The 19,737-nt window shown below is 35.9% G+C and overlaps 1 protein-coding gene across 5 annotated transcripts in view; it reads right to left on the bottom strand.

Moving 5' to 3' along the window:
- LOC145242513 (protocadherin gamma-A4-like) overlaps positions 1–19,737 on the bottom strand; it is a 590,587-nt gene that overhangs the window by 426,807 nt on the left and 144,043 nt on the right. The window contains exon 2 of one of the 5 annotated variants that reach the window (XM_080105572.1): positions 3,274–3,390. The exons of the other annotated variants lie outside the window; for them this stretch is intronic. Coding sequence (XP_079961698.1) covers positions 3,274–3,289 — 16 coding nt within the window. The 5' untranslated portion in view covers positions 3,290–3,390. The remainder of the gene's footprint in view (positions 1–3,273; positions 3,391–19,737) is intronic. 5 annotated transcript variants of the gene reach the window in all.

Genomic DNA, 19,737 nt, shown 5'->3' with positions numbered 1-19,737 from the left:
AGAAACATAATTTGGAAGAATCAGTGATTGCAGTAATTCGGACAAACGTCGAAGTGAAAAATATGGTAGCAAACATCATTAAAGAACTACCGGTAACATTGTCGGACATTAAAAGAGAAGCCGATAAAGATGAATATATAAATTCATTTATAGAAAAAATTATAAATGACATTTAAAGGAAAAATTATAAATGACAAAAAGGTTCAGGAAATTTTTTTCCATATGTAACGATGTGTTATTATATAGCGAGAGAGTAGTAATACCTAAAGCGTTGCAGAAGAGTATTTTGAGAGATTTCCACACAGGACATCCGGGGATAAATCGGATGAAGTCTCTAATGAGAAGCTACGTATACTGGCGTAACATGGACGTCGACATAGTTACAACAATAAATAGATGTGAAGGATGCCAGTTAGCAGCAAAATCCTCACCTATAGTAAACAAACCTTGGCCGAAAACCGACCACCCATGGTCGAGAATCCACATAGACTTCGCTGGTCCAGTAGGAGAAAATTACTACTTAATTGTAGTAGATAGTTATACAAAATGGCCTGAGGTAATGCGTTGCAGTAATCCAACAACGAACAACTCAATAGGATTCCTACACGAGTTATTTGCACGATTTTGTGTACCAGACACACTGGTCACTGACAATGGAACTCAATTCACATCCACAGACTTTAAGAAATTTTGTGACACGTTCCAAGTAAAGCATATCACTACTCCGCCGTATCATCCATGATCGAACGGCCTCGCGGAGAGGTTCGTGGACACGTTAAAACGAGCGTTGAAAAAATCCATTGGGATACCAACAGAAAAAGCTTTGCAACAATTTTTGCAAATATATAGGATAACACCGCACCCTAATACCCCGTCAAACATATCATCAGCTGATTTAATGTTTGCCAGAAAGGTGAAATCAGCGTTTGATAAACTATTGCCAAGACAGGCAATTGTCCGAAACACTACACACATGATAAGAAAGAATATAACTCGGGAGATCGAGTATATTTCAAGTGCTACAGGAATAACACGTCTTACTGGGAATGTGGAGTAGTGGATAAACGCATTGGTGATTGTACATACATGATTAAAGGTCCACAAAATATACATAAAAGGCACCTGAACCAAATAAAAAAACGCAACATTCAAGATGGTGATTATACAACAGCAGTCGAAGAGGAGGAAACCATGGACATCATATACGAATCCTTTAATTTGGAACCGCCTCAATATACACCTGAACCCCGAAGATCAGGTAGAAAAAGAAAGTTTAATGAACCAATCATGTTAAATCCCAAGATATTGAAATCTGTGCGACTTCAAATCTTGGGAGGAGGGTGTTGTGGTGGCACACATTCATTGTCATATGTGGATAGTAATTACACATAAATAGGAAAACTCAGTTAGTCTGAGTGTATGTTCACCAGAAGCCACCGAAGGCCGCCGAGAGCAGATATGTTTCTCCAGCAAAGACTCTCTTATTTGACACCATTATGTAAATATCCTGTGTAAATATACCTTTTCCTAATACACTTCTTATTTGATCTACCTTTGTTTGTTGAGTCGTCATTTGTATTGCTTTCTACGTTACTTGTTTCAACCTGCAAACTTAACACACATTAAGTGTATAGGTAACATGTTGGTAGCTTACGGATGTGTATGTGCCACCAAATGTTATTGAAGCGATCAATTTTTGTTTTAGACGAAAAGCAAATAACTAAAGATTTACATAATCTCTTGTTAGTACATTCGAAACCTTTACGTTATATAATAGTTTCCCATTATTAAACACAGTCCTTTGCGTATTGTTGAATTCTGCAAGTTTTTTTTTACTCATATTCAACCCTAACAAAATAAATTACCACCGAAGACATAACGGACTGCTGAGAATTAGGGAACATGTATAGAGGGACACTCTAAGAGCAGCAAGATGTCTGTTCACTTCACACTTAAATGCCTGTATGTTAGTACAGTCAGGGAAATCGGATTACAGAAGGGAATTCCAAAGTACTTAGAGGGAAGAAACTTTCAAAGTAGAAGTCTGTTTGACATCGGAGAGACCTCTACAGTGAAAGCTATAGAATGTGCTGCTTATCAATTTAGTTGGAGGTATTCATGTCAACAGAGCACTAATACTACAAGTTTGTCGGAGTACATTTCATTAAAGTACTTGTAAAGCAAGCACAAAATGCAACATTGCAGTGATGGGATAGGGGTTGAACTTGGTTGCCAGTGCAGGATCTATTAGATCGTATTTGGGGGGGGACTGTCTAACAGAGAGAGAGAGAGAGAGAGAGAGAGAGAGAGAGAGAGAGACTAGTGATTGATACACTGGTCCATATGTGGCAACAATATTCCATGCATGAGCGAATGGTGATTTTGTAAAGATATAAGATACTGTCAAGTGTGAGTATATTTCTTTTAAGTTGTATTGCAGTGAACATAAAGCAATGCTGCATCGTATAATCCTCTTCTACTCATCTGCAGGTGGTTCGTTTTTGTGATTGATACACTGGTCCATATGTGGCAACAATATTCCATGCATGAGCGAATGGTGATTTTGTAAAGATATAAGATACTGTCAAGTGTGAGTATATTTCTTTTAAGTTGTATTGCAGTGAACATAAAGCAATGCTGCATCGTATAATCCTCTTCTACTCATCTGCAGGTGGTTCGTTTTTGTGGTTCCATATTGCCGTTGCAGTATTTGATCATCCCATTCTACCAGATCTATAGTCTACTTCTGAGTGAGGAGGAAAGATTTCAGAAGGGATGATTCTCATGTCAATTCTCTAGATTTCTGGTCCATAGTCGCAGTCTATTTCTCTCTTCTTGAGATGTCGTTAGGAGGTGAACGTGGTTGAGGAAACTTCTTGACTTCAGTCATTGGCCGGGCATTAACATTTGTGAAGTGAGATGGTGTTCATCACTGCTAGCCTTTGTTATCTATGTTCTGCTTCTAACTTTCCGTCTCACATTTGCAGTGAGGAGAGGAATGTTCAAATTGAGAGACTGCAGACAATCTGTGACTAATCGATGTTCAATGACAAGCAACTGACTGCAGTCACTTATTCAAAGAGAGGAGAAAGATATAGATTAAAACAGATTAAGGTTGAAAGAAGGAAGAGGAATTCCCAATATATATATATATATATATATATATATATATATATATATATATATATATATATATATATATATATATATATTAGCAGGGACACTCGACGTTGCCCGGGATTGAATGATGATAAACAAATGTTTCACACTCACATATTTTTATTGTCATTGAAATCAGTGAAATCGTCCATTTTTCAAGTACACCGATTAATTGGCTGCTCTGGTTGGGGACCCATCGCAGTTCATCGGGAGGAAGCTTTACATGCCTTCCTGGAATGATTAGTTAACAATATATTGTAATCTACATTGCACTGTAGAGAACATTCTTTTGATTTTATAAAATTATTTTTATATCTAATAACTTGCATTAAAGTTTAAAATGCTAAGTAAAGTACCATGGTTCAATTGTGCTCTAAACAGAAACATTCACTTCGAACCTGCCTCTGTCATATCAATGAACTACTGTTCATTTTATATGCCTGACCTTTCTGCCTCTGCTGTGATAATGGCTTGGATTTAAGCTTAAAATGAAAAAGTCAAGGATCATGGTGTAATTGTGCTTTAAACAGAAACATTCGTTTACCCCTGTAATATCAAAGAACCTACTGTTGATTTCATATGCCGGGATTTGCGGCTTGTGTGGTAATAAAACTTCTCAAATGCACTTGTGATATTAGGCTGTATAAAATGCTAACTTTGGTCACAATCGCCTGCTCCTTCTTTCATTAAATTTTTCCGATTATCGATTATCAATACTTATCGAAGACATTCCGATACAAACTCTATCTAAGAACACTATCAGATACATAAAGTACATTTGTGTGAAATTTCATAAAAATCGGTCTAGCCGTTTCAAAGTCCATAGAGAACGAATGCACACACACACACACACACACACACACATATGCGCGCGCACACACACACACACACACACGCACACACAAAGTTCCTTTTATGAAATAGATAGTATGATAGATAGATAGATAGATAGATAGATAGATAGATAGACTAGGAGGCCGCCCAGCGTTGCCCGGTCGTAAAATACACTTAAATATCATATTTTAATTCATGCAGATTTCTTATTTCTTATCATAGAGCCAATTCTTTATATAGTAATGATTTCAAAAGTTGTAAAAAATATGACTTGGGTACCATCGCCAGAGTCAAAATCAGAAGGTTTAGCACTCCAGTCTTAGTCGTTATTTATCTCTCCAGTGTGGTTACTATCAACGCTACAGTCAGATGGGTATGAAAGGTTAAAAACTAAGTGACTGTGAGCTATGACTGTTTAATTTTGTTCATGTACAAAACTAACAGTAGGAGTAATGTTTTATTCGACTTACTTTTCCAAGGTCAACTGTTTTGCTTTCGATTTTGACCCATTGGCAGCAATTTTTGCCATCCAAAACCAAATCGAAGGTGTGCTGAATGTGCAAATTTTAATTCTTTAGACTTAATATTCAAAGATGAATTTGGTAAAGATTTTTCGCACACACACATTGACAAGATCACTTATATATTCATATATATATATATATATATATATATATATATATATATATATATATATATATATATATATATACATATATAAAATTCCCGTCGTTGACTGGGTTCAAAAACAGCCTACAGAAAATGGACTCTGATTTATAAAAGTATGATAGTTTATGAAAAGGAAGGGTTGTAAAGAGATAGCTTCGAATATGAGGAAAGTAAAAATAAACTAGATAAACCCATAATTTATTATACCATACACGTTCACACTGAAACACTTATCACAATATTCTGGGGATCTATATTAAAAAACCTAATATATTTCCATTCTATGGAGGTCAGGCGCGAACGAACACCCCATAATTTTATTATACCATATTTCTTCAAACTGAAACAATTATCAAAGTATACTTACGCAGATAGATATGAAAAGTCTTTATTAAAGTTTGTGCCAATTTCCATTCTATGAAGGCCAGGCGCGAACGCAGACCCCATAATTTTATCATACCATCCCTATTTAAGTTAAAACATACTTATCAAAGTATTATTATGTACATCTATATCCAAAACACTTGTAAACTTTTTTTTTAATTTTTTAATTTTTTATTTCCATACCTTGTGGACCAGGCGCGTACGCAGACCCCACAATTTTAATGAATCATTATTATGCCAGATCAAACATACCCATTCCTGTGTCTCGATACATCTTCTCTCATTATATGTGATCAGTTTTCTATAATAGTCAACCATATAGGAGCCTATTCGTGACCAGACACACACACAGGACGTTCAGCTTTTTATATATATATATATATATATATATATATATATATATATATATATATATATATATACTGGATAATTATATTTAACATAGACATTACATATACCGCTCTCCATTTACTTCCAACTCGCATTTAGGTAAAAATGCACTTTCGTATAAATAATTAAATTCAGTAATCACAAAGTATCACAAACAAAATCAAATAAGCAACATCTACATAAAACGCAATACGTCCAACAATCATTGGTAGCGGTTTAGGCTTCCTACCATGAGGTCTCGATTTCGAATCTTGCTAGATTCAACCACTCTGATGAATCGGATACGACGAAACACGTGTCCGTGGATAATTTTATTTTACAAACAACATATATATATATATATATATATATATATATATATAATTTAATTTTACGAACAACATGTACATATATATATATAATTTAATAAGCACGCAAGTTTCATTGGATTTTCATCTAGGAAACTAATCGATACAACCGGTAGATATAGATATATATAAATATTTCCGTGTGTTAGAACATTTTCATCTTAAATTCTACACAATTATTCAGAATATACAAACTATGCATAAATAGAATTCAGCATAATAGGGAAATTAAACCATTCATCTCATAAGAAACCATAAAAATAAGTAATTTATTTTAAAAATTGCATATTCCTTCAAAATCGAGCGTTAATTAACGGTTGTTTTTCAAAGGAATGTACAAATTAGTTAACCTTCATGGATTTGCTTGCATATCCATGACTGAGTATATTAAAAAGTCCGTTTTAATAATTTTTAAGTGGAAAAATTAGAGAAAAACGTTTAACTTTATAGGTATATAGATATACTCAAATATTAATAAACAACGCAGAATGTTTTTGCTTAATAAGACTTTCCCTTTTTTTTTTTTCAATTTTCCAAATAATCAATTTTGTATTTTGGGTAAATTGGTGTATGTAAGTTCCGTGAGTTTCTTGTTCTATTTTTCGTTTATTTTTTTTATTTTTTATTTATTTATTTATTTTTTGTGAGTATCTGCGATTCATCAAATCTTCACTAGGTGTCGTTTTGAGTCATTAGGAAGAACCATTGTAATACCCCAGCTTCTCAATTGTATTTGGAGTATCGTCTGTACTGAGGAATAGACCTTCAACCCCCAGAAGAGTATTACTTATAACTGAATTTTACCAGGTACTTTATCCGTTTACAATACAATTGCGAATTACTTAGGACTTCTACACAGCCATGGCTGACGGAACAAGAGCATGCTACCCTCATCCAGATTCTTGAATTCGATAGAAAGATTCACAAATTTGATAAAAACATTCCCGACTTGCCAAAGAAGAAGGAGTGGGTTACATCGGCCGAGGCGTTGTGATAATAACATTGAAGACGAGAACAAATAAGTAAGAACTATCAATTTTCAGCTCAAAAATTCTGCAACAAGCCATGTCACATTTTACGAATTTCGAATGAAATCAAAGAATAGTGACAATGCTTGTGATGTCTTTTACCTTTATACATTTATATTTGCTCTATAACAATGTTTGTCTGCTTTCAATTTTCGGCATTAAATGACTAAAAAAAGGGGGCGGGGCTTGGTATGCCGTAAAACAGGAAAGAGAATCCTATTATTGAGTTTTTGACATTAAATAATCCAGAAAGTGTTAATCAGTCAATGGCTTCCTTCAGTCCTGACAGATTATGGATATTCACTGTAAGGATGCCTGTGCGTAAAATGTTTGTGGAAAGAGTTGCGCAGTCTCCAACCACACTTTTCCTGAGTCGACATTGTTGAATAACAGTGGCATGTATCAATTAAGATAAAAATGAAATGTCATAAGTCCTCAGACGTACCTCTCCATCGTACAGTATATAGATACTCTATAGCTGACTGGGATAGCTTCCATACATTTATATCAGATCTACCTCTGTGTTCCATGTTTAAAAAAGATGTGTCCTCTATAGTATCAGACCTGACGGAATGGTTAATTGTAGGTATAGACCGTTTCATACCCTCGAAAATGTTCCAGCAAAGACCTAACAGTCAGCCGTGGTTCTCTCCAGAATGTTCTGCTGCCATTATGCACAGAAATCACATTTTCCATTGCTTCCAACGTAATAGATGTACTGAGACTAAAGTCGCTTTCAGGACTGCCAGCAACCACTGTCAAAAAGTAATAAAGAATTCAAGAGAGTTGTATGCTCAGTCCGTCAAGTCCAAAGTAGGTGAGTAGCGGCTTCGTTCCCACCAGTTTTGGCAAATAGCAAATAAAATCCTGAACAGAAACGTGTGCTCTATCCCAACTATTATCAATGGACCTGAGGTAATCTCATCAGTATCAGACAAAGCTAAACACTTTGCCAAGAACTTTGCAGCTAATTCTACCCTTTGCAACCAAAGCCGCCAACTCCAATATTTCCTCCTGTATCAGAAAACATGCGATGTGATGTACAAATATCTGTGCGTGATGTTGTCAAGCTAATCAGAAACCTTGATTCCAGTAAAGCAACCGACTCTGACGGTATTCCAATTATAGTACTCAAAAACTTCAACCAGAACTAGCGCCCATACTTACAAAACTGTTTAAACGTTGTCTTAAGGAGAATTGCTTCCCATCACCCTGAAAAATCTTATCTTATGTATTTAAGAATTCAGGTGATCGCTCATCTCCCTCTCAATACAGCAAAATATGTCTCCTGTGCGTCATGAGTAAGTCGCTTGAATTTGTGTTAAATAGAGAAGTAATCAATCATCTCAGCAAAAACAACCTTCTTAGTGACACACAATATGGTTTCCGTTCTGCTAGATCTCCAGCAGATGTGCTTACAGTTATATCTCATAGGATTAGCGAATCTCTCGATGGAGGCAACCTTTCTAAGGCAATTGCTTTTGACATATCAAAGGCCTTTGATAGGGTATGGCATAAAGGTTTACTTCACAAGATCTCCAACTATGGTATAGCTGGAAATGTCTTCTCAATTATTAAATCATTTCTCTTTGATAGGTTCATAAGAGTAGTGGTTGATGGGCAGAAATCAAAAGCTCACAGTATTAATGCTGGAGTCCGTCAGGGGTCCATCCTGGGCCCAACTCTCTTCCTGATCTATATTAATGATCTTCCAAATCACATCCTTACATCATTCGTAGACATTTATGCTGATGACACTACCATCTGTGGTAGCACGTCTAAGACCGTAAACGACCAAGTTCTCTCCAATTCTCTCTCCTCTGATCTTGAGCACGTGGTACAATGGGGAAAGAAGTGGCTGGTTACTTTTAATGTATCTAAAACCAAGCTTCTATCTTTACATCATCAACGCTCTGATCCCCATCTGGCATCAATTGGAATGAATGGTTCCCGTTTTGGGGAGGCCTCATGTTTTGACAAGCTGCTGGGCTTGACCTTTACTCCTGATCTGAAATGGAACACATACATCAAATCTGTTGCCAAGGCCGCTGGAAAAATGGTGGGATCCTTCTATCGGTCCAGTAGATATCTCACTGCCGATGCAATTCTCTATCTATATAAGAGCTAGGTACGTCCAAGGATGGAGTACTGTTGCCACATCTGGGCAGGAACTGCTAGAAAGGACTTATCCTGCCTTGATAGAGTTAAAAAAAACTTTGTAGCCTCGTAGGAGATGTCCTTTTCTTTTCTCTTTCCTGAAACCTCTTTCTCACAGAAGAGATGTCGCAAGCCTGTCTTTGTTTTGTTATTTTCATGGCAAGTGCTCGACTGAGCTTCAATCTATGGTCCGCCCTCTCCCCCCTCCCCAAACTTTCACAAGAAACACTCGTCTAGCTAAAAACACAATCAAGTCTTCCCAATCTTTATCTGTGCCTAAACTTAAATGTAGATTCCATGAACAGCGCTGCTTTCTTAGAACTGTACGCCTGTGGAACTGTCTTCCGTTTTCCTGCTTTCCAACTGACTAGAATATGGTTGTCTTCAAGTCCAACATAAACAAGTTTTTGATGAGCCGGTCCACTTAAGTTAACAAATTTACTGAATTCCCGTTACTATATTGTCCAATTGATTACTTTACACTTTTTAACCCTTATCCTCGAGTGGCCTCTGGGCCTTGATAAGTGGTGATGCCTATGTAAAAAAAAAAGTAGAGGTGCAGGACGACTGGAACAATGCTGAGATAAGCGGAAAGCACATACCGCGCCTAGAATTCCCAAATGGTCATCCATCTTGTACTAGCCAGGCTCAACGTTGGTTAATTTCGGTGATCTGACAAGAACCGGTGTGTCAACATGATTATGCCGCATAGAAAGTGTTGATAGTGATTAACAGACACATCGAATCCTTTTAAAACCTGTTGGAAATTTATGACCGAAACCTGGTGGACAAGTCAAGCATAGACTAAAATTTATTTGTAAAGGTGGTTGAATTGCAGAAATGATTGTGGATTTTTTTAACGATTCAATGGGTGTGTGTCACTTTATTGGGGCCAGCTATGTCTCATAAAACACAGTGTTTTAGTATTGCATAAAACTTTCCAATCCGTGTTTGAAACGTGCGCCAACAAACAATTAAATATGTTTTTATGTTTTATGTAATTTTGTCACTGCGTCGTTTCTGTGATGTTTAATACTATGGAAGATTAGTAGGCGATAGTAGAACGGACTTTTAAATGAAAATTGTCTAATGATGTTACACATTCAAAGAAAAGAAAATAGCCGTGTCATTTTCTCCGACTTAAAAATCGCAAACCAGCATATTGGTCAATCCAACATAAACATTCATGAATGCAACAGTGGCCGACATTGCCTTAATGCCTGGTGGCTTTTCGAACATAAATTGTCCTGAATCGTAATCGGTTTGGTCTGTGAAAATTCTAATTGCTTTTGCAGCCGGCTGTCATTCCTCGTCGATTTTCGCAACACATCATCCGAAACTCATCAATCGGAAAATTTTCTTCTCCATTCTTGTGCACCTTCTTTTTTTTATGTCATTTTCCGTTTTTATCCTATCTTTATTTCTGTGACCAGAACTTCTAGGGAAAAATGGCGGCAACTCTATCTTTCAAGCAATCAGCTTTTAGTCTTCTCACATAAGTTTGGATACAGGAAACAGAGTCTGGACGAGGGGTGGGGGGGCAGTGACATACAAAGAGAAAAAGGGGATGCAGATGTGTTTTAATTATTCATGTAAAGATTACTTCAAGTCGGATACGTAAAGTCACGGCTAATGCATAATTGCCTTCCAACAGAATCAAAGCAGAGACACATGGAGTACACGGGGACACACACAAACACATACACGTATACGTATATAAATACATGCACATATTTAGCGTATTTAAAACTAGCAGGACCCGTGTACCGGCGTTGCCCGGTGGAAGTATGATCCCCCACCTCACCTATAAAAAAAAACAATTAAACTAAGGTTGTTAGTATGAGCCACTTAAGCCCATTAAAACAACGGGCAGTGGCGCCCCTGGCTAAAATAAATGTACCGTGGCGAAGTACCGACGCATTTCATATATATCTATATAATTGAAGTGTTTCGTTTTCAAGTAATAGTGTCTTTTATATATTACGGAATGTTATAAAAAGAAATATGTTACGTCAATAAGATTGTTGGCAAAAAAATAAGATCGTTTTATTTCACTCAATAAACTTTTGCATTTATTTCTTTTTCAGCATAATAATTTTAAAAAAACGCAACTGTTTGGGAGCTAATCTCTTCAATTTAGTCGCGAGTAAACATGTCCAATACGGCTATATTAAACTTCCATATTTTTTTCTTTATCAGCATAATAATAAACAAACGCAAATATATGGAAGCTAACCTTTTCAATTTAGTCACGAGTTAACATCCTCAATATAGCCATATTCTCTATATAGCATTAATAAAGGTAATGTTCAAGGTTCAAAAAAGTTAAATTTATTGTTTCTCACCGCCTTTTACATTCATTCTCATTTGCCAATATGTATAGGTTTTCTAATAATCTGTAAACGAATAACACATGTAAAATTGTCGCTGACAAATAGTCTTGTCATAAGTCAAACGCGCGCATGTGTATTGTTTGGCTGGCCGTAGGAAAGCATAACGTTTTTTTGGCAACAATTATACTTGTGGCAGTCAGTATCATAACACTGGAAACATATAAAATGCGGTCAAATCGCATGGAAAAGATAAAATATTTAACTAATACAGTTCCGTATTTTGTTAATTGTTTTTGATTGAGTTTTTTTTTAGAAGAAGAAATCTTGATATAAAAGACGCAAATATTTGGGAGCTAAGCTGTTCAATAAAAATATATATATGAAATGCGACGGTTTGAAACATCAACAAATATACACGCAATAATGTAAAAAGAACTCGAGAAATTAATTTTGTTGATGTTTTGACGAAGTCGTTGCCGTCGTCGTTGTCGTCATCACCGTCGAGGACGACAATGAAGGAGATTCTTATAGTGGATAGCGTGTTTTAAACTTTGTATAAGAAAGCAAGTAAACGGGTTATTTAACTTTCGTTTAATGATTTTCTCTATCTCTTGGAATTTTCGATCTTACATGCTTAAAACGACCTATGCAATAAATGAACAGTAATATGTCTGCAGTAATATGTCTGTTAGTGACGCCATATGTTAATGTTAGTAAGCGTTTGTTTATAAAACGAAGAATTGCATTCTGGAATAGGAGAATTTTCAGAGCTCAGTCAATCAGAATGGATGGACATTGACGAGGGAGCCTATATTATTTATGAATCGGAAATGGGAAAGATTATGTTAGGTCTATGTATCTATTAACCAGTTACAGTCGGTGTAATCACCGAATTTGTAGAACATGTAGAATTCGTCTCCGATGACAACTGGTAGCAGTAGTAGAACTAAATATTTAGAGAGAAAAATAGAGACTCCTTCCTCTATGGATGTTGCGATTGTGATGGTGTTGCTCGTAGAATGCAATGTACCATTTTATTATCACGACTGAATGTATATAAAATGGTGTTCAAAAGCTACAAAAGATAGTGGCTATTAGCTTATATGTATTGAATTCGTATGTAGCATCTCTTGTTGCAAACCTATCATACTTTGGTCCAGATGGGAATTTCTGCAGTCATTTTAATATATAGGAGATAAATATTAGATGCATCAACATGTAACAACATCACAGTAATTACAGTGGATGCAGTCAGGAGATTCACAGTTCCTATCCCGTCGCGGTTACCACCTGACGAAGGCCAGAGAAACAGTTGGCTGAAACGTCGTGAAACAACTAAGAAAAGATGAGGATAACATTCCACAATAAATAAAATTAATAAAAATCACAGATTTTGTTATGCATACATGCATCATAGCATTCAATTTACGTCAATTTAAAAAGTTAACTTCAAATCGTGAAGGGTATCTCACTCCTGAAGCAATTGTAACGAAATGTAGCAGCAGTAGCAGAGGCATCTCTCACATATGCAAATGACCAAGCCGGTGCGTGAGTTGACGTCACAGTGGAGGAAGAGAAGGAAAAAAAGAGAGAAAAGGCACTACGTAATGAGAGGACTGGCAAGGCGTGCCGGTGTGAGATGGAAGCCAGGTGGGTGTGTGAGAGATTTAAAGCACGTGTTCGAGAAGGCAGAATTTTGTTAAGCACATGTCGATGGGAGAGAAACTGTAGGCGTTGTTTGTTTACTTACCGGTAATTTTTTTTTTAACTCATGTTCACCCCTTACAAAGCATATCGCCACTTGGACTTGGGGCCATGTCTAGGAAAGATTAACAAAATATTTGTTTATGTTACATTTAAACTTCTGCATATTAGTACAGCAAAGGAAGCAGGCAGCAGGAAGGGAATTACAAAGTCTAGCTGTTCGAGGGAAGAAACTATTAGAATAGAAAGATTTCTAGCATTTAGGGACATCAACAGTGAAGGGGTGATATCTTATTGCTAAGCGGGTTTGTCAGGGATATGTACGTCGAGGGGGTACAAGTGAAACGAGCGCATATAATAAATGCCTATTGTTAAAAATAAACAAACTCCATCGAATTTCTTTCCTTTTCTTTTTGCTTTGACAACTACCTCAGTATACAACATGTTGGGTCCGTTAAAATGTTACAAGATGATTATTCAGAACCGTTAGAAATGCTGTAGTACATGCGATGCAATCCTCTCCCTGTATGAAGTCATATACGTTCGTAGATGGAGAAATGTTGTCATATCCGGAGATGTGTTGCTCAGGGCACCTTTTCCTGCTTGGGCAGGATACAAAACTGACTTTGTAATCTAGTAGGCGACGCCCTTTTCTCCTTTCTACTACAGACAAGACGTTGCTAGTCTTTCTCTACTCTATCGTTATTTTCATGGCAGGTGCTAGACTGAACTTCAATCTATGATTCCTCTCTCCTGTAAAACATTCACAACAAAAACTCGTCTAACTACAATCACTATCAATCTGTCAATAATTTTCTTTTCTCTGAGTCTAAAGCTTAACGAAACTTACGTGAGCAAAGCTTCATTCTTAGAACTACCAGCCTGTGGAACACAATACCGCAGGGCTGCTTCCTAGTTGACTACAACATTGTTATTTTCAAGTCCAATGTAGACAAATTCTTGTTGAACCGTTCTCTTAAGTAATAAAATTCTGCTAAACTTTCATCATCATTACCAACCATGATGGTGTTGTCTCACCGTCCGTCTGACACTCATTAACTCATATACTTGGGTAGCCTTTAGGCCTTGATAAGCGGTGACTCTTTAGTAAAACAAAAAAGAAAAGATGTATCACGTTACACAGCTGCTATTATAGCATAAGTCAATGCGATATATCTGACCAGATTTGAACTCGATTTAGCCAATTACATAGTCTCTCATGGTATCCATTGCGCCACTTAAACCTCTCTTCGTTTTTTATTTAGATATCTATAGTGAGATGGTAAAAATATATAGATATCCTGCTGTTATTTATAGATAGAAATCAATGAGTAAGTGTCCAATGCTTTATCCCCCAAAGGTAATTTCAATGAGATAGATAGATAGATAGATAGATAGATAGATAGATAGATAGTCAGTCAAAATAACTCATTATATCTCCATTCTCCACCCTCTCCCGCCCTAATTACTTTTACTGTCATTCAAAATGAATTCTTGCTGAGCAAACCGTTTCAATTCAAGATGTCCTTTCAATTCATCCATACATTCTTTAACCATCTTTTTGCAACGACTTCTCAAAAGAAAGAGAAGTTTTCTTTGGATCTTTTGGTTTCTGTATCTTTTTTTTTCTTTCTTTAAATTCTTTTTCTTTCAAATCCTCATCAAAGTTTAGATTTCTTTTATTATTTACCTCAGTCATTTACCTATTCAATTTTTAAATTCATGTCTAAAAAAAAAAAAAAAAAAAAAAAAACGAAAGTTGCAACATAAGTCAATTCCAATTGAAGATGTACTGAATTAAAATACCCCCTAGCGAAAAAATAAAATAAAATACGAACAAAAAAAACCAAATCACCATAATTTCAACATTTTTTGACAGCCTCGCCTTGATATAATGATTAGCATGTCAAGCTTTCTTTAAAGAAAAATCAAAACACCCTAAGGTTAATTTGAAACCGGTTTGCAGATTCTATAATCTGTGTTTATATCAGTTACTTACATACATACATACATATATACATACATACATACATACATGCATATATACTTACATACATACATACATACATATATACATATATACATACATACATACATATATGCATACATACACACATACATACGTACATACATATATACATACATACATACATACATACATGCATAAAAGCGTCCTTCAGTTTTGACAGACTATGGATACCCACTATAAGGGTGCCTGCACATGAAATTTTTGTGGCAAGAGTTGCACAATCTCCAACCACACCTCTCCTGAGTCAACATTGTTTCATACCAGTGGCAAGTGGAGGTTTAAGACGACTGGAAACAATGCCGAGATAAGCAGAAAGCACATACGGTGCCTAGAATTCGCAAATGGTCATCCATCTGGTACTTAACTTCGGTAATCTGATGAGAACCGGTGTGTCAACGTGATTATGCCATACAAACATGATGATTGCAACGTCTTCTCAGACGAGTGCCACTCCCTCAGACATTTAAAATCCATAAGCCCAAATGCCTGAGGGAGTATCTATACAAAGATGATGTTACAGAGTCTTAGCTTTGTACGACAGCTAAGTCTCTCTCTCGGTTCAAAATGTTGAGATCCAGCAACAAGCAAGAGCAAGATAGTCAGCAACAAATTAAACTGCAGACCAGCTTAATGCGGGTACTGGTCTCCTGCTTTATGGTTTTTTAAATCAGAGATTTGCTTCTCCTAGAAAGGTTGCCTTCACCACGGCTTACGGGAGCCCTCTCCACCCCAATACACATATACACACACACAAATATACACGGTGCTAGTTGGCCGTTGACCCAGAAAAAGAGTTCATTCGCCCTTTGGAAGGTCTTGTTTTTAATCCTCCAGGGAGACTAGCCGCCCTCCTCACCAAACAAGTCTGGTGGGGGAATCAGTTTAGTCGCCAGTGACCCGACCATGAGGCAGGTAATACTGGGTTACATGGTACCAGTAGCATATGACATGACCTGACACATACAAACATACATACATACAAACATACATACATATGTACATATGTCCAATGATGACGATGATGATGATAATCATGATCATCGTCAGTTTAACTTCTGTTTTACATGCAGCCATGCGTTGGACGGTTTTTAGAAATTGATTCTGAAACTAACATATCTCTTCCCAGGTCTTTATTTATCCCTCTTTCGCTCAAGTCTATTCTTATTGCTTCCTCCTGCAAATTCCTTAAGTTCCCACCGTGAACTGATTCTACTACCTCAACTGGTCTACATCTACTAATCTCAAAACTCTCATCAATTCTTTCCGGGTGGCCATACCATCGAAGTCTCCTATGCTACACACATCGCTATACTGTCCAAATTCAACCTTCCTCTGAAGTCATCAGATCTGTCTATTTTTAGCGCTCACACTACACGTACATCATACACACTCATGTTATATTTCACAAACATACCAAAGTTTTATATTTGGCTAAAACTAGCAAATATTTTGTTGTAATGTATCACTTTTTATCAAAGTTCAAAAGTCACTTAAGGAGAAGGATTAATGATATTGTCAGTTGGTGATGAACAATAATATGAGAGGATTGGAAAAGGTGGATGAAATGAGCAGAATTTGATTAGTCACCTGGAAAAGAATTTGTTACCATTGCACTTGAAAACTACTATGTTGTAATTAGCAAAGAAGCAACCCCACGGTATTGTATTCCACGGATGGAAAAGTATTGGAAGTTTCATTTCGTTTAGGTACACAAATGAATAAAGGAAAAAAATTTTTACAGTGATTCTAGCTAGATGAATTTATGCTGTAAATTTTTTACAGGAGTAAAACCAATGATTGGTGTTTAGGTTGGCATTTAACCATGAAGCATATCGATAGAGTATAAAAAGGCTAGTAAGGCTGGTCCTCCCTCGCCAATCTTTCACGAAAAACACCCGTCTAGCTGAATCCACTGTGAAAAATTTCTCCCACTCTTTATCTGTGCCTAAATCAAAACGTGGATTCCATGAACAAAGCTTCTTTCTTAGAACTGCACGCCTGTGGAACTCTGTTCCGTCTGCCTGCTTCCCACCTGACTACAACTTGGATGTCTTCAAGTCCAACGTTAACAAATTCCTAATGAACCGCCCCCTTAAATAAACACTTCATCAAATCTCCACACTAACGAACTGTACTTGCAATAACCCTTATCCCTGAGTGACTTCCGGGCCTTGATAAGTGGTGACCACCGTGTAAAAAAAAAATGTCTTTTCTATGTGAAAGGGGCTGTAAGAATGAGAAGAGATCACCGTCACTAGATTTCGAAATTAACTTTATTTCAAATAACAAATATTTGATGTCCTGGCTTTTATTTTTTAGCATGTGTTTGAGTGCATCTTTCTTGAACACATTTTCTGATGTCTTATTACATGTAACACAAGCAGGTGTCAGAAGGAAGCGAAAACGACAACAATGCAGAAATATTTGGATTGACATACATACTTACATGCACACATGTATACATAGATAATGATGGCAGCAAATTCGTTCTCGAATATTGCCATTACTTGATATAGCATTTTTTAAAAATTGAAACATGAAGACAGATCAGTGATGAGCCGCACGAAAGTAGCTTTTAAGCCTTGCCAAATTCTGGTATTCTTTGGCACACATGGTGCAGACATGAGCGCCACTAGCAGCACGTGCTGGTCACTTCTATGAACATTCAAATGCCGTTTTAAACCGCCTGCTGTTTTGCATGTCCGCCTGCAGTTGACACAAGTTAGATCTGGCAACACAAGACTGTTTTGTGGCCCATTGCGTTGATGAGCAGTCCGGTGGATTATCAGCCCAGCTCTGCTCAGACATAATCTCCCACACGACTCACACCTCCAGACCAATTTGGCGCCCCAGCTCATCAACTGCTTCTTGCACATTCCCTTTCCGAATATCATACTTCAGTCGTTCATACTGGGTTCGATCAGCCTCAAAATTGCCCACATACATACATACATACATACATACAAACATACATACATACATACATACGTGTGCATACATACGTGTGCATACACACGTGTGCATACATTAACAACTCCTTAAAACACTCCAAAGACACTTAAATTTTGGAGATATTTATAAATTAATATACAATACCTAATTTTGAATTTTGAGCTGTTTAGGTCATTATTTAAAATGGTCTCCTTTGTAATAATATCCTTTGACAGAATAATTATTTATAATGAAACTAACGTGCACTGCTCCTTTTTATTATAAAGAACATGCTGCAAAAATAAAAAGGAAGAAACCGTTAGTCAGAATTAAATATCGATTTGTTATAGCTATTGCTATTTAAGTCTAATAAGAAAATTCTGACAAAATAATTTCATATATTAGAGATAGAACCAGATTTCAATTATTTCTTTTACCTTAATAGCTTTTTTTAACAGAAACTTCACACTTAAAAGTATTCAATCGGTGATTTATGCTAAACATTGGTTTACGTTCTTTCAACAAATTTTTGACCATAACCTTTGCATACGCACATTCTCTCTGCAAACAAATATAAAATAACAGACGTATTCAGACATTCGCAACTAAGATTGAATGCAGGCAGCCAAAAACAAACATAGCGACCAGTGAAAACAATAGGTAATACATTGAATAATAACTACTTGTCGGCGAATTTTAAATGTAATATTAGTTCAAAACTAAAGATCAACTTTTAAAAGGTAACGATTTAGTTGGTACTTTATCGCATTTTGACTCAAAACATTTTAATAAAACTATTTAAACCAAATAAAAAGCAAAGATGGTGTGAATATCACAAAAAACCAATTGCAACTACACTTTCGCTTTTTTCGGATGCATGTAATAATGCCCATATTACTTTTAGTTTCTTTTAAAGGTGATAAGTTCCTATTCTTCTGATGATTCAGGACGGAAAAGATGAAAAAATTGACATGATAATTATGTGAATGGTTCTGCGCTATAAAACAGGTGCTGTCAAGAATTGAACATTTTAACATGTTGAAAGAAATAAACGGTAAGATGGGCATCATCTTGGAAATTGGATTATAAGCTTTTTGTCATATATTTGCATATACTCCGTAGTTTTATATTCATCGAACTTTATAAATTAAAGGTTTAGTATAAATAAAGGGTGAAATATAATTGAATAAGCATATTTTTCCTATAAACACACACGCGCGTCGCACACACACACACACACACACACACACACACATATATAGTGGATAATTATATTTTAAAAATAATATATATATATATATATATATATATATATATATATATATATATATATATATATAGACATATAGACAGACTTATATGTAATATACTGAGTTCGTGTAATTCAGTAAATTTCATATACCAATGGGTTTTAAGCCAAAAATGGTTGACTTAAGGAGTAAGCTACAAAATTATCACATTTCATAATTGAGCATTAATATATTGTGTATGCAAAATCAATACTTCAAAACAAAATAACGTAAAATGAAATACACTTTTTGTTGCCATCAACACGTTGTTTTGAAGTCTTGATTGTGCATACACAATATATATATATATATATATATATATATATATATATATATATATATATATATATATATAGTATGAAATATACACTTTTACAAATGTTTCATTCCATCGAAGGAATTCGTCAGACTAACAGTTAGCCTGACAAATTCCCTATACACTCGAAAACGGCTGGGTCGATTTTTATGAAATTTCACACGAAG

The sequence above is a fragment of the Euprymna scolopes genome, chromosome 21 (genome assembly GCF_053919585.1).
Source record: "Euprymna scolopes isolate OS-2025 chromosome 21, ASM5391958v1, whole genome shotgun sequence".
In the NCBI taxonomy this organism is placed as follows: domain Eukaryota; kingdom Metazoa; phylum Mollusca; class Cephalopoda; order Sepiida; family Sepiolidae; genus Euprymna; species Euprymna scolopes.
This window is presented reverse-complemented; position numbering and strand designations above follow the sequence as displayed.